This window comes from Hyla sarda, chromosome 6, assembly GCF_029499605.1.
Source record: "Hyla sarda isolate aHylSar1 chromosome 6, aHylSar1.hap1, whole genome shotgun sequence".
Classification (NCBI taxonomy): domain Eukaryota; kingdom Metazoa; phylum Chordata; class Amphibia; order Anura; family Hylidae; genus Hyla; species Hyla sarda.
In genome coordinates this window covers 260,561,410-260,586,177 of record NC_079194.1, presented here as the reverse complement: position 1 = coordinate 260,586,177, position 24,768 = coordinate 260,561,410, and the positions used below count along the sequence as shown (strand labels likewise).

The 24,768-nt window shown below is 43.6% G+C and overlaps 1 protein-coding gene across 5 annotated transcripts in view; it reads left to right on the top strand.

Annotated features, from left to right (window-relative positions):
* HRAS (HRas proto-oncogene, GTPase) overlaps window positions 1–24,768 on the top strand; it is a 158,649-nt gene that overhangs the window by 131,697 nt on the left and 2,184 nt on the right. The window contains exons 6-9 of one of the 5 annotated variants that reach the window (XR_008845328.1): window positions 5,499–5,623; window positions 16,691–16,761; window positions 16,857–16,893; window positions 16,999–24,525. Coding sequence is in view for 1 of the 5 variants with exons in the window: in XM_056527101.1 (XP_056383076.1) it covers window positions 5,499–5,618 (120 nt within the window). In the remaining 4 variants the exon portion in view is untranslated. Of the gene's footprint in view, window positions 1–5,498; window positions 5,624–16,690; window positions 24,526–24,768 lie in introns of those variants that run through there. The other 4 variants (XR_008845326.1, XR_008845325.1, XR_008845327.1 and 1 more) reach the window with 4 other exon arrangements.

Sequence of the window (24,768 nt, the reverse complement as noted above, 5' to 3'; positions counted from 1 at the left end):
AGGGGGGGGGGGGGAAGGGAAAGGGAAAAAGAGGAAGAGAAAAAAGGGAAAAAGGAAAAAGCAGAGAGAGTGGGAGGAAGTACAGGGAAGAAAAAAGAGAGAAAGGGGGGACGGGAGGGGGAAAACAGGGGGTGGAGGGAGGGTCTTGCGAAGGAGAGAAGGATAGGGGAAGCAGGAGAAGGAGAGAGAAAAGAGAAAATGATAAAACATATATGATCGACAGTAAATCCCATCCCCCACTCAGGAGAGTGTCCACCCGCCACCCCGCCCCCCACCAATGGAAAAAAAAGAAAAAATAATCCCAGCAAACAGGAGTCCCACAGCAAGGGACAGTCCAGGTAGTGAATCGGGGAACAAAAGGTCTCAGGCACTATGGGGGGGGAAACTGGCACATCAGGGAGGGGGGAAGGAGACCAGGCAGAGATTGTTTAACAGTAATCCAGCGGCCGATGTCCTCCAAGTCTGACACTCCAAAAAAATTGAACCGACCCAGGGAAAAGGGACAGGGTGACGTGGCAGGGAGACTGGAGAGGGGCGAAATAAATCCCTTCAGAGGGTCAGGGTAAGGCCCTCCTGCAGTCCCGGAGGAACAGTCCCCAATCAGGGCACACAGCAGTCCAAAGTAAGCAACAGGATGGGGGCGAGGGAAGGGAGAGGGAAGGCCCGGGAGCAACAGGGAGACATCAGGTGCATGGGGAGAATGGAGGGCCTGAGGAGGCAAGGCTCCCGGGGGGGGGAAACCCTCCTGGGGAATCACAGTACCTTGAGCTCCGCAAAGGGGTCCAGGAGGCCGGGGCCATACAGGGGGATAGAGGCAAGGGGAGGGAGGGTAAAGGTCACGGCAGGAGGTCCTGTACCAGCATCTCCACCTCACCACGTAATCCTGGGTCACCTACAGGATCCGGATCAACGTTGTCGCCGTAGCCAGTCATCCGCATCCTGCGGGGAAGTGAAGAAAACTGCCCGGTCACCATCCACGATCCTAAACCGGGCAGGGTATGCCATGGAGTATGGTACCCCTCTCTCTCTCAGCCGCGCCTTGATAGAAGTAAACGAGGCCCTCTTGCGTTGAAGGTCAGAGGAGAGAGGCTGTACCGTGTCTTCCAGGGTGGAGATGCGTGTCTCAGTCACTCGCTCCCTCAAGGTCTGAAAGTCCTGCCGTAGGAGGCCCACGTCCACCCTGACCTCCTCAAGCTTGCCGGTGAGAGAAATGCGGCATGTCTGGATCGCCATCAGGAGGGTATCGCTCACCTCCCGAAGGGTAAGGTCAGTAGAATCAGCGCCCTCTTCACGATGTGAAGCATCTCCTCCCTCCGCAGCCTGAGCGGCGCCATCTTGCCTGTCTGCGCGGGCATAGTCCCGGAGCTTTTCCACGGCCGTCCGATCCTTGTTTCTCGTCGGGTCTTGTTTAGAGGCCATAGTGCGGGTCCTCAGATGAGTCTGTGGGGTCAGGGACTCCAGGATTCACCTCAGGATAAGTTAAATGCAGGTTCTAAGCGGGAGCACTCTCAGCGTGCGACCGCTCATCTCAACCGCCAAGCCACGCCCCCCACACTCCAGGCATTTTATTGGCCCCTTTCCCCTCTTTAAAGGAACAAGGAAGGGTTGTCCTCTTTCTCCTCTCCTTTCTGACTTGGCACTGGAGCCTTTGTCCATATCACTACTGTCCTCGGACATTTACTCAGGCATTAAGGTGGGGGAAGAAGAGGTAAAACTCGCTGTTTGCAGATGATGTCTTTCTTGATGATCTGGCAGCCTCCCTAGGGGGCATTCTTGACCACTTGTCTGCTTTCAGGGAATTTTCTGGTTATAAAATTAATGTTTCTAAATCAGAACTGCTTCCGTTGGGATTCCCCCAGCAGTGCTGGCTCCCAGATGTTTTAGGCATGGGTATTAGCATGGCGACCTCTTCTGTCACTTACTTGGGGATCAAGATAGGCAAGACTCTCGGCACAATTTTTTATCTTAATTACCCAGCACTCTTTACCAAAATCAAGGCTATCTTACACAAATGGATGGGGGGGGGGGGGGGGCGGGGGTCTTCCGCTCTCATTTATGGCCAGATGTCACTTAATCAAAATGTTAAGCTTCGCCAGACTCCTATACCCCTTGCATACCTTACCCTTATTGTTAAAACATGTAGATATCAAGAGCCTGAATTCGGCATTTGCCACATTTATATGGGCGGGCAAGAGACCACGGATAGTGCTGCGTAAACTCATGCTTAGTAAACAAGATGGAGGGCTTAACTTTCCTAATATTCGTGGTTACAATTTGTCATGTTCCTTTATTGTTACGGATTGGATTCACGGTTCCTTCTTCCATGCCATCTGTGACCTAGAAAGAGAACTGGCAGCCCCTTGGGATCTGGCGGCTCTTTTGCATACATCTCATTCGAAACTTCACCCTTTGGTGAAGCGTTCCATCTTGTTATGAAACACTGTGTTATCATAGAAGGAGGTGCGAAAATTATTCCGACATTTTTGTTATCCAAACACTTCCCATTGGGGAAACATCCTGAATTACCTCAGGGCATTCTGTCACAGGTATTTAACCTTTGGAAAGAGAAGGGTCTGACAACGGCTCAGCAATTCATAGAAAAGCCGCATAACTGGTGGTTCTCCCCGCAGTCCCTACTGTGTCTGCATGAGTTGCCTCCCTCTCATGCTCTACCTCCTGAATCAACTTCACTCTTTTTTTACTAATCGTTTGCGTGATCTGATGAAAGAAGGTAAGGATTATGAGCTAGACTATCTGATAGGTAGTAGGCCCCGCAAATTAACGATATCTGTGATCTACCCATCCCTCAGACGAGCTCTCCTTAAATTTGACTCTACTTCTATGTTCTCCTCTTGGTCCACCTGGGTGCCGGGAGACAATATCTCTGAATGCAAACTGAACGGTTGGAACATTGTCCGCTGCTGCATTATTAATGAGAGATGGCGTGAAACCTGTTACATATTGGCCCATAGGGCTTTATATGGGTTCAATATTTTGCCTTCCCCTGATTTCCCGGACCGCATTACTGCCTGCCCCAAATGCTCTACCCCATTAACTGATTTGTGGCATGAAATCTGGACATGCTCTCTCATACTGAGATGTATTTGTGTCCGATACTGTCCTGCAAAAGAGACAAGTGGACTATATCTCTACCCTGTACACTGAGGGCTTTACTTTTTCATCAATTTAGACCCCCTGAATCGAGCCAACAACCTCTTCCCAAGGTTCATCGGATGGTACACATTGTCCTCCTGGTTGCGCTAAGATGCATCTTTGCTAACTGGCTGTCCCTGGCGACCCCCACTCTTCCTATGGTAATTACACAACGTAAATTACTTTGTGGGATTGACAGACTGGACACAGAACATCATAAGAATACAAGCAAGAACAAATTCTTTGCTAAATGGAAGGTGGTTATTATCTATCATTACACAGCCGCAGGAATAGAGGACATTGTCACACTGTTTAGGTCCACAGAATGGTATTGTCTGGGAGTCTTGGGAAATACTCTGGGGGCATTACAACTCCCTCCATGACCCTGATTTGCTTTTCTTTTTTAGTGTTGTATGTAGACATTTACTTTGCGATAACCTTGATGTATTCTGTGCCCTCCTTTCCTGGCACATCTTTCTTTCTGCTATGTACATGGACAGTGCACCACTGTTCTGTTGTGTTTATATATATATATATATATATATATATATATATATATATATTTATATATTTAGTGTGTATGTATATATATATATATATATATATATATAATGGGGGGGGGGGGTCATCAATATGTGTCTATTGTAGACACAGTTCTACCCCTTTACACTGCTTGTCTATTGTACACTCTTCCTCAGAATTTACTGTACAGGCTGTACACTTCATTGATAAATCTTGCGCAAATATAGAATCACCACCCCCTCGCTCCACCGTACACTCCTTCTCTACCTCACAGGAAAAGTGGATGTAGGGATTTTGTTCTATTGCTTTGAGGCCAGGATTCCATTGTGGTTTTTTGTCCATCTTAAATAAAAAAAGCCAGAAAAATTGTCCCAGCTTTTTCCTGCATTTTGTCAGTTTTTCTTGCGTTTTTTTTTCTTGCATTTTTGCTGGTGTATGTAAACAAAAAAAAATGTACTAAACTTTTTTTTTTTCCTTCGAAACTTAGATACATGAATGCGGAGGACTATGTCAGATTTTGTGGATTGCAAGGAACAGCGGTTTTTTTTTGTCAATAAAATGGTTAACAAGTTAATGAGGGCTGTGGGGGGGAGTTTTTTAAATAAATTTTTTTTTCAATGTGTTGTGTTTTTTATAATTGAATTTTCAGGCTTAGTAGTGGAAGGCGTCTTATAGATATAATCTCTATTACTAGGCCGGGGCTTAGCGTTAGCCCCCAAAACAGCTAGCGATAACCCCCCTCAAAAATGGCGCTCCTGGGCCTAGGCGGTAACAGGCTGGCGTTATTTAGGCTGGGGAGGGCTAGTAACAATGGTCCTCGCCCACCCTGGTAACATCAGGCTGTTGCTGCTTGGTTGGTATCTGGCAGATACTGAAAAAATTAGGGAACCACACACTTTTTTTATTTATAAAAACAAAAATAGGGTTCTTCCTATTTTCAGTATCAGCCAGATACCAACCAAGCAGCAACAGCATTGTTACTGTCCCTCCCCAGCCTAAATAACGCCAGCCTTTTACTGCCTAGGCCCAGGAGTGCTATTTTTGACACTCCGGGCCTGTTGGTACCAGCTCTTCCCGGAACCCCTGTGGCGTTGGGTACCGGGGTAATAATTGGAGGTTAGCACTAGCTGATTTTGGGGCTAACGCTAAGCCCCGGCTTAGTAATGGATTCTGTCTAAAAGACAGCTTACACTACTAACCATGAAAATTCAATTATAAAAAGCAAAACACATTGAAAAAAAATAAACACTCCCCCACAGCCCTCTTTAACCATTTTATTGATTAAAAAAAAACGCTGGTCATCGTCGCAGTCCACTGAATCTGATGTAGTCCTCCACATTTGCGTGAAGAAAAGAAAAACAAGAAATATTGGTTTTGTATATGCCATACATGTACATAATTTGTCAGAAAGGGGTTAAAGATATTATGACTCTTGTCAGGCATCATGAAATTAATGTTCTCTATAAAAAGACGTGTTGTCTTGGATTAGGTAAGAACTGTTTGTTTGTTTTTATTTTAGATTGGGTTATTGATTGAAAGAAAGTAACTGCCAAACTATTTGTCCCTTTTGATACTGCGCCTTTGTTCTTCTCTCCTGTTATCGTCAGAATGACTTTGCATATAGTAGCAGGCCATAGACATTGGCCAGCAGTCACTGCCTAACCAGGTTGGAGTTACACTAAATTTGGAATGGCTCTTCTCTAACAAGATACTATTTATTATAATTTACCAAGCTCAGAAGGGCCTGTTGGGGATGGTGCTAATAGAACCTTCTAAAGTGACACTGGATAATAAGCAGTCATATATCTTCGTGTCTCCTGTAGGGAGTAGAAGACGCCTTTTACACATTAGTGAGAGAGATCCGACAGCATAAGTTACGGAAGCTCAATCCACCTGATGAGAGTGAGAAAGGATGTCTGAACTGCAAGTGCGTTGTATCTTGACCATGGTAAGAAACTTACAAGCATTTATTTTCGAACAGACTCTTTATAAATGTTTATCGCATATAATGAATGAATAAAGCTGACAGCTTTGTGGCATCAAACATACTTTAATTTGTTTTAATAAATTAAATCAGAAGCACAATTTCATGTAGTTCATGCATATGACCACATGGGGGAGCTATATAACCATTCTTTCTGCAAAGAAACATTCAACGGCAGCTGTAAAACTATGGGCATACATACCATGGCGGCAAACCTCCATGGCTGCTATGGGACCACTGCTGATTGGCAAGAACTTCAGTACTGTTCCCCTTTCCAGAGAAACAGCATCTTTAGCAATACAAGAAGGTTGGGAATAGGACCTAGGGTCAAGAAAAGTATGGGAATTAAGAACTTTAATCCTGATCACCAAAACCTACCCCCTTAAAGGGGTACTCCGCCCCTAGACATCTTATCCCCTATCCAAAGGATAGGGGATAAGATGTCAGATCGCCACGGTCCCGCTGCTGGGGAGCCCCAGGATCCCCGCTGCGGCACTGCGCTATAATCGCTTCACAGAGCGAGTTCGCTCTGCACGTAATGACGTGCGATACAGGGGCCGGAGCATCGTTACGTCACGGCCCGCCCCTTTCAATACAAGCCAATGGGAGGGGGAACGGCGGTCATCACGCCCCCTGCCATAGACTTGCATTAAGGGGACGGGCCGTGATGTCACGAGGGGCGGAGCCATGACGTCACGCGGCTCCGTCCCCTGTATCCCCCGTTCATTATGCGCAGAGCGAACTTGCTCTGTGCTTTAATGATAGCGCAGTGCCGCAGCGGGGATCCCGGAGCTCCCCAGCAGCGGCACCGCGGCGATCTGACATCTTATCCCCTATCCATTGGATAGGGGATAAGATGTCTAGGGGCGGAGTACCCCTTTAATGGGAGCTCATTAAAAATCTTTGTATTGGATTACATTTTATGAATATACAGTGGGGCAAAAAAGTATTTAGTCAGCCACCAATTGTGCAAGTTCTCCCACTTAAAAAGATGAGAGGCCTGTAATTTTTATCATAGGTATATACCTCAACTATGAAAGACATAATGAGAAAAAAAATCTATAAAATCACATTCTGATTTTTAAAGAATTTATTTGCAAATTTATGGTGGAAAATAAGTATTTGGTCACCTACAAACAAGCAGGATTTCTGGCTCTCACAGAACTTTTAACTTCTTCTTTTAAGAGTCTCATCTGTCCTCCTCTTGTTACCTGTATTAATGGCACCGGTTTGCGTTTGTGGACTGGTGTCTTTTATATTGATAACCAGTTCAAACAGTCACACTCCAAACTCCACTATGGCAAAGACCAAAGACCTGTTCAAGACACCAGAAAAAAAATTGTAGACCTGCACCAGGCTGAGAAGACTGAACCTGCAAGCCAGGCCCATCTGAAGTTTGCTAGATAGCATTTGGATGTTCCAGAAGAGTATTGGGAGAATGTCATATGGTCAAATTAAACCAAAGTAGAACTTTTTGGTGAAAGAAAGAATGCTGAAAGAACACCATACCTACTGTGAAGCATGGGGGAGGAAACATCATGCTTTGGGGCTGTTTTTCTGCTAAGGGACCAGGACAACTTATCCATGTGAAGGAAAGAATGTATGAGGCCATGTATCCTGAGATTTTGAGTGAAAATCTCCTTCCATCAGCAAGATGAAATGTGGCTGGGTCTTTCAGCATGACAATGATCCCAAACACACTGCCCTGGCAACGAAGGAGTGGCTTCGTAAGAAGCATTTCAAGGTCCAGGAGGGGCCTAGCCAGTCTCCAGATCTCAACCCCATAGAAAACCTTTGGAGGGAGTTGAAAGTCCTTGTTGCCAGCAACAGCCCCAAAACATCACTGCTCTAGAGGAGATCTGCATGGAGGAATGGGCCAAAATATCAGCAACAGTGTGTGAAAACCTTGTGAACAAACGGTATATAACAAAGTATTGAGATGAACGTTTGTTATTCACCAAATACTTATTTTCCTCCATAATTTGCAAATAAATTCTTTAACCCCTTAAGGACGCAGGGCATATGCATACGCCCCCGTTTCCGATACCTTAAGGACTCAGGGCGTATGGATGCGCCCTGCGTTCTTCCGGCCCCTGCCGCTCGCCGGGCAGGGACCGGACCGGGATGCCTGCTGATAACGTTCAGTAGGCATCCCGGCATATCGCCCAGGAGGGTCCTGAGGTCCCCCCATATCGGCAATCTCCGCAAATCGCTCGTCAATTCAGACGTGTGATTTGCGGTTATTCCGGGTCAATCGGGTCTCTGGTGACCCGGAATGAATGGGGCTGTCCGAGACAGTGAGTGATCGATCTGAACGACCGACCAATCACGGACCTGTTGGGGACGGCAATCGGAGCGGAGATCGGCGCCGCGGGGGTTTCCTACCTTGTCCTGGTCCGGCGGGGGTCCCCTCAGTCTCCTCGGTGGCGGCGACAGGAGCAGCAGGATCGGCTGCAGCAGCGGCGGCGGTCCCGGACAGGATACAGCAGAAGGTAAGGCTTGGTTACTTCCGGCTGCTGTTTAGCAACAACTCTCGACATGCAAAGCCAAAGGGCATGCTTTAAGTTGTAGTTTTGAAGCAGATGGAGTTCCAACTACAACTCATTTTCTATGAAAAAGTGCATCCAGCTGTTGCATAACTACAACTCCCAGCATGCACAGACTACCAAAGGGTATGCTGAGAGTTGTAGCAGTGTGCCTCCAGCTGTTGCAATCCATGTGAATGTACAGGGTACATTCACACGGGTGGGTTTACAGCGAGTTCTGCTGCAAGTTTGAGATGCGTCAAATTTTCCACCGCAGCTCAAACTCCCAGAGAGCAACTCACTGTAAACCTCCGCCCGTGTGAATGTATCCTAAAAACACTACACAAAATAAAAAGTAAAAACACTACATACCCCTACACAGTCCCCCCCCCCAAATAAAATAAAATAAAAAAATTTTAAAAGTCTTGAACGGCACTGTTTCCAAAATGGAACCACCAGCTGTTGAAAAACAACAACTCACAGTATTGCCGGACAGCCACTGACTGTCAAGGCATGCTGAGAGTTTTGCAACAGCTGGAGACACCCTGTTTGGGAAACACTGCCATAGGGTATTTTTGTGGCGGATTCAAATCCCCAATTTAGGCCTCAAATGCGCATGGTGCTTTCCCGCTTCTGAGCCCTGTCGTATTTCAAGGAAACAGTTTAGGGCCACATATGGGGTATCTCCGTACTCAGGAGAAATTGCGTTACAAATTTTGGGGGGCTTTTTCTCCTTTTACCCCTTATGAAAAGGTAAAGTTGGGGTCTACACCAGCATGTTAGTTTAAAAAAAAAAATTTACACTAACATGCTGGTGTTGCCCCATACTTTAAATTTTCACAAGCGGTAAATGGAAAAATAGACCCCCAAAATTTGTAACTAAATTTCTTCTGAGTACGGAAATACCCCATATGTGGGCGTAAAATGCTCTGTGGGCGCACAACAAGGCTCAGGAGTGAGAGTGCACTATGTACATTTGAGGTCTAAATTGGTGATTTGCACAGGGGTGGCTGATTTTACCGCAGTTCTGACATAAAGCAAAACAATAAATACCCACATGTGACCCCATTTTGGAAACTACACCCCTCACGGAATGTAACAAGGGGTTTAGTGAGCCTTAACACCCCACAGGTGTTAGACAAATTTTCGTTTACAGTTGGATGTGAAAAAAAAGAAAAAAAATTCACTAAAATGCTGGTGTTACCCTACATTTTTCATTTTCACAAGGGAGAATAGGAAAAAAGTATAAGGAGTAAGAACATACCCTTTATGTGGATGTAAAGTACTTGGCAAGAGAAGGTGTCTGAAATTGAAGCCCATGTGTGTTTACAAGGCCCCAATAGTGCCAGAACAGTGGATCCCCCCCACATGTGACCCCATTTTGGAAACTAAACCCCTCACGTAATGTAATAAGGGGTATAGCGAGCATTTACACCCAACAGGTGTCTGACAGATTTTTGGAACAGTAGTCCGTGAAAATAATTTTTTATTTTTCATTTGCACAGCCCACTGTTCCAAAGATCTGTCAAACGCCAATGGGGTGTAAACGTTCACTGCACCTCTTATTAAATTCTGTGAGGGGTGTAGTTTCCAAAATGGGGTCACATGTGGGGGGATTCCACTGTTCTGGCACCACGGGGGGCTTTGTAAACACACATAGCCTCCCACTTGTATTCCAACCAAATTCTCTCACCAAACGCTCAAAGCCACTCCTCCTCTTCTGAGCATTGTAGTCCGCCCACAGAGCACTTTACATCCACATATGGGGTATTTCCATACTGTGGAGAAAAGCCTTCCAAAATTTGTAATCCCATTTCTTCTATTACCCCTTTTGAAAATGAAAAATTTGAGGTAACAGTAGCATTTTAATGAAAAAAAAATCAAATTTTTTCATTTTCACATCCAACTTTAGCAGAAATTTGTCAAGCACCTGTGGGGTGTTAAGGCTCACTGTATGCCTTGTTACGTTACATGAGGGGTGAAATAGTATGCCACGCATTTTCTCCTATAACCCCTTGTAAAAATTTAAAATTTGGGGGAAAACCAGCATTTTAGTGAAAAATAAATTAATTTACTCATCTGACTTTAACGAAAAGTCGTCAAACACCTGTGGGGTGTTAAGGCTCAGCCGACCTCTTGTTACCTTCCTTGGGGGGTCTAGTTTTCAAAATAGTATGCCATGTGGGGGGTTTTCTGCTGTTCTGGCACCATAGGGGCTTCCTAAATGTGACATGCCCCCCATAAACCATTTCAGAAAAACTCACTCTCCAAAATTCCATTGTCGCTCCTTCCCTTCTGAGCCTTGTAGTGCACCCACAAAGCACTTGACATCCAGATATGAGGTATTTCCTTACTAGAGAGAAATTGGGTTACAAATTTTGGGGGGGCTTTTTCTCCTTTTACCCCTTGTAAAATTTAAAAAACTGGGTCTACAAGAACATGAGTGTGTAAAAAAAGATTTTTTTTTAATTTTCTCCTTCACTTTGCTGCTATTCCTGTGAAACACCTAAAGAGTTAACACACTTTCTGAATGTCATTTTGAATACTTTGGGGGGTGCAGTTTTTATAATGGGGTCATTTATTGGGTATATCTAATATGAAGACCCATCAAATCCACTTCAAAACTGAACTGGTCCCTGAAAAATTCAGATTTTGAAAATTTTGTGGAAAATTTCCGCTGAACTTTGAAGCCCTCTGATGTCTTCCAAAAGTAAAAACATGTCAACTTCATGATGCAAATATAAAGTAGACATATTGTATATGTGAATCAATATATAATTTATTTGCAATATCTATTTTCCTTACAAACAGAGAGTTTCATAGTTAGAAAAATGCTAAATTTTCAAAATTTTCATGAAATTTGGGGATTTTTCACCAAGAAAGGATGCAAGTAACGATGAAAATTTACCACTATCATAAAGTAGAATATGTCATGAAAAAACAATCTCGGAATCAGAATAATCGGTAAAAGCATCCCAGAGTTATTAATGCATAAAGTGACGGTGGTCAGAATAGCAAAAAAGGGCGGAGTCCTTAACCCCTTAAGGACCAAGGGCGTACAGGTAGGCCTTTGCCCCCTGGTACTTAAGGACCAAGGGCGTACCTGTACGCCCGTGGGAATTTTCGGCGGGGACCGGGCCGGGGTGACTGCTAATATCTATCAGCAGGCACCCCGCACAAATGCCCAGGGGGGGTCATTAGACCCCCCATGTCGGCGATCGGCGCAAATCGCAAGTGAATTCACACTTGCGATTTGCGCCGATTCCGGGTCATTACGGGTCTATGGTGACCCGGTGACCCGGAATAGAAGGGGGATCGCGGGTGTCCTAGACACCCACGATCCCCCTGTAGCGATAGGAGTGAGGTGGCAGGGTTGCCACCCCTCCTATCTCTGCTATTGGTGGTCTAGACGCGACCACCAATAGCAGATCGGGGGCGGAGGGGTTTACTTTCGGTTTCCCCGTTCTGCCCACCCACAATAGGCGGGGCAGGACGGGGAAACCGACAGGGACCGGCGCCAAAGATCCACTTACCCATCGGCGACGGCAGCGGGTGACGATCAGCGGCAGCAGCGGGCGACGATCGGCGTAAGAAGAGGACCACGACGCAGCTTCCTGGATCCAACGGAAGCCGGTGAGTTACTTAGCAACATCTGGAGGGCTACAGTCTGAGACCACTATAGTGGTCTCTAAACTGTAACCCTCCAGATGTTGCAAAACTACAACTCCCAGCATGCCCAGAGAGCTGTTTAGGCTTGCTGGGAGTTGCAGTTTTGCAACAGCTGGAGGTCTACAGTTTGAGACCACTGCAAAGTGATCTCTATACTGTGCAACTCCAGATCTTGCAAAACTACAACTCCCAGCATGCCCAGCCAGCAGTTTGCTGTCTGGGCATGCTGGGAGTTGTAGTTTTGCAACATCTGGAGGTCCACAGTTTGGAGACCACTGTGCAGTGCAAAACTGCAACTCCCAGCATGCCTAAACAGCAAACAGCTGTCTCTGCATGCTGGGAGTTGTAGTTGCGATCCCTCCAGCTGTTGCATAACTACATCTCCCAGCATGCCTTTCGGCGATCAGTACATGCTGGGAGTTGAAGTTTTGCAACAGCTGGAGGCACACTGGTTGGAAAATACTGAGTTAGGTAACAGAACCTAACTGAAGGTTTTCCAACCAGTGTGCCTCCAGCTGTTGCAAAAGTACAACTCCCAGCATGCACAGTCTGTCAGTACATGCTGGGAGTTGTAGTTTTGAAACAGCTGGAGGTATGCCCTCCCATGTGAACGTACAGGGTACATTCACACTGGCGGGTTTACAGTAAGTTTTCTGCTTCAAGTATGAGCTGCAGCAAATTTTTCACCGCAGCGCAAACTCCTAGCGGTAAATTCACTGTAAACCCGCCAGTGTGAACGTGCCCTAAAAACACTACACTACACTACACTTACACATAATAAAGGGTAAAACACTACATTTACACCCCCTTACACTGTCCCCCTAATAAAAATAAAAAACGTATTGTACGGCAGTGTTTCCAAAACAGAGCCTCCAGCTGTTGCAAAACAACAACTCACAGCATTTCCGGACAGCCACTAACTCTCCAGGCATGCTGGGAGTTAAACAACAGCTGGAGGCACCCTGTTTGGGAATCACTGGCGTAGAATACTCTTATGTCCACCCCTGTGCAATCCCTAATTTAGTCCTCAAATGCGCATGGCGCTCTCTCACTTCAGAGCCCTGTCGTATTTCAAGGAAACCGTTTAGGGCCACATATGGGGTATCTCCGTACTCAGGAGAAATTGCACTACTAATTTTGGGGGCTTTTTTTTCCTTTTACCCCTTATGAAAAAGAAAAGTTTGGGTCTACACCAGCCTGTTAGTGTAAAAAAAAATTTTTTTTTACACTAACATGCTGGTGTTGTCCTTTACTTTTTATTTTCACGGGAGGTAAAAGGAAAAAAAGACCCCCAAAATTTGTTACGCAATTTCTCCGGAGTACGAAAATACCCCATATGTTGGCGTAAAATGCTCTGCGGACACACAACAAGGCTCAGGAGTGATAGCGACCCATGTACATTTGAGGCCTAAATTGGTGATTTGCACAGGGGTGGCTGATTTTACAGCGGTTCTGACATAAACCCCAAAAAATAAATACCCACATGTGACCCCCTTTTGGAAACGACACCCCCCACAGAACATAACAAGGGGTATAGTGAGCCTGAACACCCCACAGGTGTTTGACAAATTTTCATTAAAGTTGGATGGGAAAATGAAAAAAAAAAGTTTTTCACTAAAATGCTGGTGTCACCCTAAATTTTTCATTTTCACAAGGGAAAATAAAAAAGCCCCCCAAAATATGAGTAAGAGCATACCCCATATGTGGATGTAAAGTGCTCTATGGGTGCACTACAATGCTCAGAAGAAAATTTGTCCGGAATTGAAGGCCACTTGTGTTTACAAAGCCCCCATGGTACCAGAACAATGGACCCCCCCCATATGTGACCCCATTTTGGAAACTACACCCCTCATGTAATGTAATAAGGGGTACAGTGAGCATTTACGCCCCACAGGTGTCTGACAGATTTTTGGAACAGTGATCCGTGAAAATGAAAAATTTAATTTTCCATTTGCACAGCCCACTGTTCCAAAGATCTGTCAAACGCCAGTGGGGTGTAAATGCTCACTGCACCACTTATTAAATTCTGTGAGGGGTGTAGTTTCCAAAATAGGGTCACATGTAAATGCACATGGCCCCTGACTACCATTCCAAACGAATTCTCTTTCCAAAAGCTCAATGGTGCTCCTCCTCTTCTGAGCATTGTAGTTCGCCCGTAGTGCACTTCAGGTCCACTTATGGGGTACCTCCATACTCAGAAGAGATGGGGTTACAAATTTTGGGGGGTATTTTCTGCTATTAACCCTTGCAAAAATGTGAAATTTGGGGGGAAACACACATTTTAGTGGGAAAAAAAATTTTTTTTTTTACATATGCAAAAGTCGGGAAACCCCTGTGGGGTATTAAGGCTCACTTTATTCCTTGTTACGTTCCCCAAGGGGTCTAGTTTCCAAAATGGTATGCCATGGGGGTTATTTTTGCTGTTCTGGCACCATAGGGGCTTCCTAAATGCAACATGCCCCCCAAAAACCATTTCTGAAAAACATACTCTCCAAAATCCCCTTGTCGCTCCTTCGCTTCTGAGCCCTCTACTGCGCCCACCGAACACTTTACATAGACATATGAGGTATGTGCTTACTTGAGAGAAATTGGGCTACAAATATAAGTATACATTTTCTCCTTTTATTCCTTGTAAAAATTAAAAAATTGGGTTTACAAGAACATGCGAGTGTAAAAAATAAAGATTGTGAATTTTCTCCTTCACTTTGCTGCTATTCCTGTGAAACACCTAAAGGGTTAAAACACTTACTGATTGTCATTTTGAATACTTTGGGGGTGTAGTTTTTATTTGTGGGGTATTTCTAATGGGAAGACCCTTCAAATCTACTTCAAACCTGATCTGGTCTCTGAAAAAAAGCGAGGTTCAAAATTTTGTGAAAAATTGGAAAATTGCTGCTGAACTTTGAAGCCCTCTGGTGTCTTCCAAAAGTAAAAACACGTCAATTTTATGATGCAAACATAAAGTAGACATATTGGAAATGTGAATTAAAAAAAAAAATTTTGAATATCCATTTTCCTTAAAAGCAGAAAGCTTCAAAGTTAGAAAAATTCTAATTTTTTTAATTTTTCATCAAATTTTTTAATTTTTCACCAAGAAAGGATGCAAGTTACCACAAAATTTTACCACTATGTTAAAGTAGAATATGTCACGAAAAAACAGTCTTGGAATCAGATTGATTACTAAAAGCATTCCAGAGTTATTAATGTTATTAATGTCTGAGAGTGGTCAGATGTGCAAAAAACGCTCTGGTCCTAAGGTGTAAAATGGCCTGGTCCTTAAGGGGTTAAAGGGGGTACTCCGGTGAAAAACTTTTTTTTTTAAATCAACTGGTGCCAGAAAGTTAAACAGATTTGTAAATTACTTCTATAAAAAAATCTTAATCCTTCCTGTACTTATTAGCTGCTGAATACTACAGCAGAAATTATTTTCTTTTTGAAACACAGAACTGTCTGCTGAAATCATGAGCACAGTGCTCTCTGCTGACATCTCTGTCCATTTTATGAACTGTCCAGAACAGCATATGTTTGCTATGGGGATTTCCTTTTACCCTGGACATTTCCTAAAAATGGACAGAGATGTCAGCAGAGAGCACTGTGCTCGTGACTCAGCAGACAGCTCTGTGTTTCATATGGAAAAGCATTTCCACTGTAGTATTTAGCAGCTAATAAGTACAGGAAGGATTAAGATTTTTTAATAAAAGTAATTTACAAATCTGTTTAACTTTCTGGCACCAGTTGATTAAAAAAAAAAGTTTTTCACCGGAGGTGAAAAAGGGCTCAGTCCTTAAGGGGTTAAAAATCAGAATGTGATTTTATGTTTTTTTATTTTTTTATTTTTTTTCATTATGTCTCTCATAGTTGAGGTATACCTATGATGAAAATTACAGGCCTCTCTCATCTTTTTAAGTAGGAGAACTTGCACAATTGGTGGCTGACTAAATACTTTTTTTTACCCCACTGTATTATTTGAACTGACCACAATTAGTTCTTAATTCAAGAAAATATGGGCACTGTTAGACTTAAAGGGGCACTTCAGGTAAGTCAACTTATCCCTTATCTACAGATCTCCTGTACAGGGCCCAAAAACTTAGCAGTCCTCGCAGCACAGCTGCCCCCACCCCCAGAGATGAGCGGGAAGTGACAGTCCACTCAGCCAATCACTGGCTGAGATGGGAACCCTGCCTCACCCATTGATTGGCTCATCAAGCAGTCACTATCGCTTGTCTGAGAAGGTGGGGGCTGCTGCAAGAGCAGGTGAGTTGCTGAGAGGAGATTTGGGTGGGGGGTCCCAGCATTTAGACCCCTCCCCCCCCCCCCCCCCAACAATCAGGCACTTATTTATTCCCTTTACTTTGGATAGGGGATAATTTGACTTTCCCAGAATACCCCTTTAAAAATACAGTCCTATATGCAGGCAGGATGTTGTTATAGAGCAGAAGGATATATAGTTTTGTGAGAAAAGTTCAATTGTACACTTTTCACACATAGCTGTCAATCACGGAGTAGGACGATCCACTGGACTACGTAGCCCTGACTGAGCAGAGACTTGCATGAATAAATATCAAGTTATTCTGGAACTTTTCCTGCAAACTATATATCAATCTGCTCAGCTCATCCTGCTCTAGAACAGGTCTACAGATTGGACTGCATACTCAGTATGATGGGTTAATTTTAACAAAAGTATCCTGACTCCTCTACCATCCCACTATCCTCTAATCATCTATCTGAATATGCATTATGTAGTCTCAATGTGTGCTTGTTTTATTTTATTTTTGCTTTCTTGAAGATGGTGCTATCCCATTTCAAAATATAAAAAAACAGTTTTTTTCTATGCTAGGATCGAAGGTCACAGCCTGGCCTGAATGTGTTCCCTTGTTCTACTCCTCCGGTTAAGTGCCAGATACCCAGGTGGATAAGTATTAGAAGACATTAATCCTTCTGTGGAGAAGTGTGTATAAAGACTCATGTCTTGCCTAACCTGGGTATTCTATTTCCATATCCAGGAATATTGTCTTTGGATGTGCTGAGTGTATACCACAGGTAGTATTAATGATGACAAGGGTTAATGATGTGACTGTTGTTGGCAGCATAGTGGATGTACATCTCTCTGGTCCTTATGGTACTAATATCAGTATCATTACTTAGAGGTAAATATGGATCTTTGGATGAGCAACCAGTCCTGCATGCAATTCCCAATATGTACCTGAAGGAGGCATTTTCTAAAATGGCACATCATTGACTATGCAGATCTACGGTATTTGTCATGCCCCAAGTAAGATCATTTTTTTCTTTGGCATGTTAGTTTGATTCATGGACGGCACTGCAGATTTTCTGAATATTTAAAAAATTAAGTAACTTCATTATTTAAGTATATAGTATGATGTACCTGACATGCTTGATAAAGGAGCTCAGCTGCTGTGAAGTGTACGTGAATTTTCCCAAGCCATTAAATCTATAAGAAATAAAAATGATTTGAGAACTGTATTTTACTTATTCAGTGCTGTACCTAAATGCATATTTCCATTTTTCTACACTTTTTATTTTACTTTTGCCATCACTGAGTCATTTTAAACTTAAAGGTGTATTCCAGGAAAAAAAAATGTATTTCAACTGGCTCCAGAAAGTTACAGATTTGTAAATGACTTCTATTAGAAAATCGTAACCCTTCCAATAATTATCAGCTGCTGAAGTTGAGTTGTTCTTTTCTGTCTGGTAACAGTGCTCTCTGCTGACATCTCTGCTTGTCTCAGGACCTGCACAGAATAGAAGAGGTTTGCTATGGGGGTTTGCTTCTAAACTGGGCGGTTCCCTAGACAGGTGTCATCAGAGAGCACTTAGACAGAAAACTCAACTTCAGCAGCTCATAAGTACTGCAATGATTAAGATTTTTTTAATAGAAGAAATTACAAATCTGTTTGACTTTCTGGAGCCAGTTGATATATAAAAAAATGTTTTTTCCCTGGATAACCCCTTTAATTGTAAAAAAAAAAAAAAAAAAACATTGTAATGCACAACCCTTGTTGATCAACAAGGGTTGAAACTCCTAAATGGTCGCACTGACTAAAGTCCATTTGCAATTTGCTGCAAAGCGAAGAGTTATCTCTAAGCAAATCTCCTTATAAGGATTAGTTTTCCGTGTGGAATTCCATTTTGAGGGATTCAGGCAATAGGATTCTGCTGCACAGTGCACAATATAGATTTTTAGCGGCGGATATTCTGCTGCTGAAATCATGGTGCCAAAAGAATGAACTTGTCCATTCTGATAGCAGAATCCTATCCGCAGACATTACTGTCTATGGGGACTGCAGTTTCTGCGTGGTTCTAGCGCCGAGTGATTCAGTCGGGACTGGCCGCACTCGGAAGCCCAGGACAGAAGTTTTCTGTCTGGCGGGTCGTAGACAGAATGACAGCTCTGTTGCCCTCTCCATGTTTCTTAATAAATATGGCCTAGATGGACAGGGAAGGTCATGTGGAAAAAGAGAGGAAGTACTAGAAAAAGAATCAACAATGCAGTATTTATGGGAGTCGGAACAAGACAGATTTACTAGTAGATAGACACAGCTGTGGCATAAAATCCTTTGTACATAGTGCAGGAATATTATACCATACCATCAGTCACCTTCAGCCAGACAATAAATAATTTCTGTACATGCTGTATACACTGATCAGTCATTACATTGATCATCTTGTTACACTGGCACCTATTAAGAGCGGGATATATTAGTCAGCAAGTGAAGTCAGTCTTTAAAGTTGATAAATTGAAGGCAGGAAAAGCAGGAAAGTCTAAGGATCTAAATGACCAAACTGTAATATCTAGACAACTAGTTTAGAGCATCTCCAAACCAGCAGGTTATGTGCCATCTTACTGGTATGCAGTAGTAAGTACTTACCACATATAGACCAAGAAAAATCAACCAGTGAACCAGCAACAGGGTCCTGGGTATCCAGGACTCCATAATCCCGTGCATCAGTGAAGGCTAGCCCATCTTGTCTGATACCACAAAAGAATTACTGAAGCACAAAATACTAAAAAGCTTACTGCTGGCTATAATAGACAGGTGTCAGATCCCACGACATCACAGCTTGCTGCCTTTGAGCTTTGGTTTTAAGGTGTCAGATTCCACAGCAGAGAAGTCCATCTCTCTGTGGCTAAGAGCTATTTTGGCAGATAAGGGGCATCTACAAAATAGTAGACAGGTGGTTTTAATGTTGTGGCTGATTACTGTATACAGATGTAGTGGCTGCCAACTGTAGTGGTAGTATGCTATGCTATGCTATGTCCATATAACTCAATCTGTGCAAAGCCACTGGGCTAGTGCACTACAGTATAGTTGGTGGACACCAGATCTGTAGTTATTACATAAAAACAATTCACCAGAGTAGGCGTTATCCATACAGCGATTAAATATTGCATCCAACCATACTGTCACCTAAGAAAATGCACTATACAAAGATACCTTTATTATACTGGCACATCATGGCTGCTACCACTGGGACCCCCCCCCCCCTCAATCTCCTATACAGGGACCCTGCACTGCCGTTGCTCTGCGCAGCTAATGCTTGTGTCGTCAACCTGCATGAACGATGCATCTCCGCCTCTCCCATAGAGATACAGTACATGGAAGGGCCTGTTGGCAGAGGAGAGCTGAAGCAGAGCCGGGGCCCTGTACAGGAGATTGAGGGGGATCCCAGCGGTCTGACACCCCCCCCCCTGCAATCAAACACTTATCCCCTATCCTGCGCGATACATAGGATAGGGGATAAGTTATATACCGTTGAAGATCTCCTTTTTAAGCTTCTCTTACACAGGGCAATTATTGGCCAAATAAACATTTGTGTGAACATTTCTCCCAATTATTGCCCCATGTTAAAGATGCTGTGATCAGATGACGAATGCAAAAAAAAAAATGTTCGCTGATCAAATTGTTGATGCTGACATATAAAATCAAATTGCTGCTCCACTGTTCCTTTGCATAAGGTTTGATAAATTTCCTCCTATATTTTTCAATGAATTTAAAGCCAACAATTTTAAATGCCATGATAAATCTCCCCTATATAAAAATTCCCTGCTTCCTCAGTACATAAAACTGCCTGCCACCACCACTAGGGAGAGCTCTGTGCATGGGAATTCATACAGCTGCCATTGAAGGTTCTTTTCACACACTTGTTTGGATACATTTCCATTTGAGTACAGAAATCCCTGCAATCACCCAATGAAGAGCATTGCCATTTTGGCCTAAATTTTAAAGGTTTCTCTTGAGGTCTGCATTTTTCTGTTGGATGGGATAGCGAAATTCTGTACTCTATTCAAATTGGCAGATTCAGTAAGGAGCTAAAGAGCTTGATGCAAAATCTGCAACAGGGCCCCATATGCCAATTATAATGCTGGTCTCTTATGGGGCAGATGTGCTTTGGGGCCCCCTTAGGCACCAGGGCCCTGATGCGACTGCTACCTCTTAAGTGATGCCCCTGACTGAAGTTCTCTATTGGGTGGCTCGAGAAAAATGTCAAATATTGGGCATGTAGGATTTTAATTGCCCTAAAATAAGCCGTCACCAGAGGTTTCTGGCAGGGGCTTATCTCCACTTTCCCCAAAACACCCAAAAGCTTGGCCAAGCAAAGAGTTTGTGTGTATGGGGTTAACAGGATGAACTTGTAGCGTTTCCTAGCAATTCTTTTGTAACCCGTATATCTCAAATGATTGTTTTCTATGGAATGTAATACTAGTACAGGAGATCTTTAGTCACGGACTGTGTTACAAGCATCTCCAACCACACCCATTCTGAACACTGCTTATCCCGGGTACACTTCTGAATTCTAGACCTTGGCACCGGTATCGTATCTGACTGCTTTTGTTTTCTGTCTGTTTTATTCATTCATTATTAACAATCCTCTATTGTGTCTTGACAAAGAGTTTAATACAGGAGTGTCCTATTAGAAAAGTATATCAATTTGTTTACTGATGAGTCAGAAGTTAAGTATCTGCAGAAAGCTACCAGTCACATGGGAACATTCAGGGTGAGGCGTACAAAGTGCAGATTATTTAGTCCCATATATATTTATATATATATATTTTTTTTTACTCTTTGTACTTCTTGATTGTACAAAGAATGGACATTTATGGGGACAATACTGTTAAAGTTTAATACTGTGATAAAGTTTACAACATACCAATTCCTCATGTATAAAAATAGTAAAAAAAATGTAGTATAATGACTAGTTGATGGAAGTCTGTAAATAGGTTAAGGAACAAGGTAATTTCCAGCGCCATTATGTTTTAGACCTTGACATGTTCGCATGTAAAATAATTAGGTTTATACAAGGTGGGGTTTTTCTATGTCATTAAGTCAATATAAAGACTTTTTTATATAAAGACTTTTCCATTCTGATCACATATGTGTACCATTGGATAGTTTAGACTGTATACCGAATCTATCATGTTTTGTAAAAGAGGATGCTAAAAAGTGGTTGCCCAGCAGGTTAACAAGATGTGAACTGAGCATTACTCTCCTCCTTTTTTCCATTCCAATACAGTGGTCCCTCAACATACGATGGTAATTAGTTCCAAACGAGCCATTGTTTGTCGAATCCATCGTATGTTGAGGGATTCGTGCAATGTAAAGTATAGGAAGCTGTACTCACCTGTCCCCGCCGCTCGAGATGGTGACCCCGGGTCTCCGCTGGGCTCTCCGCAGTCTTCTCCGGTCCTCTGCTGTCTTCTCCGGTCCTCTGCTGTCTTCCGCAAGGCCTTACTGGGCCTGCGTAGTGACGTCATTACGCTGCTGCGTACGCCATTCCTATTGGATGACGTGCGCAGCAGCGTATTGACGTCATCGGAGAGGGCCAAGAAGACACCGGAAGACCAGCGTTGGACCCGGAGGGCACCCTGGAGCATCGTGGAGGGGTAAGTAATACTTACAACACCACACGGGGAACATTAAGCTTCTATCCGGCAGCAGCTTAAGCATTTGGCGCTGCCGTATAGCACTTAATGCGATGGCCCCGACATAAAAAAAGCATCGTATGTCGATGCTGACATGGACATGTGATGGCCTCTGAGAGGCCATCGTATGTCGATTTCATCATATGTCGGGGCCATCGTAGGTCGAGGGGTCACTGTACTCACAAGGTCTCGGCTGATCTCCACTTCCTGTTCCTGTTTCGACACACAAAATGACTGAAAATAGATACTTGACCAATCATTATCTTAGTAAGTAGGCATTTGCTTCATTGTCCTGCTGCATGTGGTAAGCATCACATCCATTAAATTTATTTTGGATACTTTCACTAGAAAAGAATGTGGCTTAAAATGCAACAACCTGCACCAAAACTATGGCACAAGATTCTAGAAAAAGAAGCCAACCTATGGGTAGTGTAAACCGCCTTTTTGATCAATTTGGCGCATTCTTAGACTTTCTAGCCTGAACTTTCGCTGTATAAGTATTGGACTATTTCACTTCATCTGTTCTAGTGTTTCTTTTTATAACTTAACTATAGTGCATAGTAAAAGGCATAATAAATGAGAAAAGGAGGCACAGTTCAAAATATCGGATAAGATTAGTCCAACACGTGGGAGATGATACCCAGTGAAAACAGCATTGCTACATACAATAGTGGGATGGTGTGGGTGGTGTACGGATAAAGCAAAACAAGATGAAATACGACCGTAAGTAGACATGTTGAATCCTGCGCTCACCGCATCCACCGCTGCTTCATGATGCAGCGGTGGAAGTGGTGAGTGCAGGATTGAACATTTCTATTTACTGTGGTAGTGCATAGTAAAACTGTATCAAAATTCACATTTATGACTCTAGTTTGAAATGGATATTCCATTTCAACAGAAGTGCCATATACTTTGGGCTAACAGTAAGATTCTCTGTTCTTTTTTTGCTGTCCAATACTTGTAAGACTTCAATGCTGCCTGAACCACCAGTCGTCAGGGAGGTCCCTGGTGGTTTTTGCCTGCCCCTATGGCTGTGATTGATACAGGGGGGGGGGGGGGGGGGGGTAGGCGAACAAGTATTTGATGCACTGCCGACTTTGCATGTTTTCCTACTTACAAAGCATGTAGAGGTCTGTAATTTTCATAGGTACTCTTCAGACGGAACCTAAACAAAAAATCCAGAAAACAAAATTGTATGATTTTTCAAAAATGAATTTGCATTTCATTGCATGACATAAGTATTTGATATATCAGAAAAGCATAACTTAATATTTGGTACAGAAACCTTTGTTTGCAATTAGAGAGAAAACATTTCCTGTAGTTCTTGACCAGGTTTGCACACACTGCAGCAGGGATTTTGGCCCACTCCATACAGACCATACCAGATCTTCAGGTTTCCGGGCTGTCGCTGGTCAATACGGACTTTCAACTCCCTTCAAAGATTTTTTTATTTTGTTCAAGTCTGGAGACTGGCTAGGCCATTCCAGGACCTTGAGATGCTTCTTACGGAGCCACTCCTTAGTTTCCCTGGCTGTGTGTTTCAGGTCATTGTCATGCCTGAAGACCCAGCCATGACCCATCTTCAATGCTCTTACTGAGGGAAGGAGGTTGTTGGCAAAAATCTTGCGATATATGGCCCCATCCATCCTCCCCTCATTACAGTGCAGTCGTCCTGTCCCCTTTGCAGAAAAACAGCCCCAAAAAATGTTTCCACCTCCATGCTTCATGGTTGGGATTGTGTTCTTAGGGTTGTACTCATCCTTCTTCTTCCTTCAAACACGGCAAGTGGAGTTTAGACCAAAAAGCTCTATTTTTGTCTTATCAGACCACATGACCTTCTCCTATTCCTCCTCTTGATCATCCAGATGGTCCTTGGCAAACTTCAGACAAGCCTGGACATGCACTTGCTTGAGCAGGGGGATCTTGCATGTACTGCAGGATTTTAATCCATGATGGCATAGTGTGTTAATAATTGTTTTCTTGGAGACTGTGGTCCCAGCTCTCTTCAGGTCATTGGCCAGGTATTGCCGTGTAGTTCCAGGCTGATCTTTCACCTTCCTTATGGTCATTGATGCCCCACGAGGGGAGATCTTGCAGGGGACACCAGACCGAGGGAGATTGACTGTCATCTTGAACTTCTTCCATTTTCTTATAATTGCGCCAACAGTTGTTGCCTTCTCATCAAGCTGCTTGCCTATTGTCCTGTAGCCCATCCCAGCCTTGTGCAGGTCTACAATTTTATCCCTGATGTCCTTACACAGTTCTCTGTTCTTGTCCATTGTGGAGAGGTTGAAGTCTGATTGTGTGTGGACAGGTGTCTTTTATACAGGTAACGAGTAATGGAGAACATGAGCGCTTCTTAAAGAAAAAAATAACGGGTCTGGGAGAGCCGGAATTCTTACTGGTTGGTAGGGATCAAATACTTATGTCATGCAATAAAATACAAATTATTTTTTTTTTAAATCATACAATGGGATTTTCATGATTTTTGTTTTAGATTCAGTCTCACAGTCCAAGAGTACCTATGATAAAAACTACAGACCTCTGCATGCTTTGTAAGTAGGAAACTGCAAAATCAGCAGTGTATCAAATACTTGTTCTCCCCACTGTGTATACAAGTGCCAATCTCAAAGATCATTGCTCATTTACTAAGCCTCTTACATGGCTTCAAATGGACTTCAAAGGTGTAGTGGGTCTTTTGCGGCGCTGACTCGGAACAGGCACATCAGGTGAATATAAAAGGGTTTATTAAAATGCAGCGCGTCTCACCGCACATGGGCGGCTTCATCAGGCATCTGATGCCTGATGAGGCCACCCATGTGCTGTGAAACGCGTTGCATTTTAATAAACCTTTTTATATTCACCTGATGTGCCTGTTCCGAGTCAGCGCCGCAAAAGACCCACCACACCTTTGAAGTCCATTTGTCGCTATCTACTTGGTTGGGAGGCTGCAGTCCGGGCTCTAACAATCC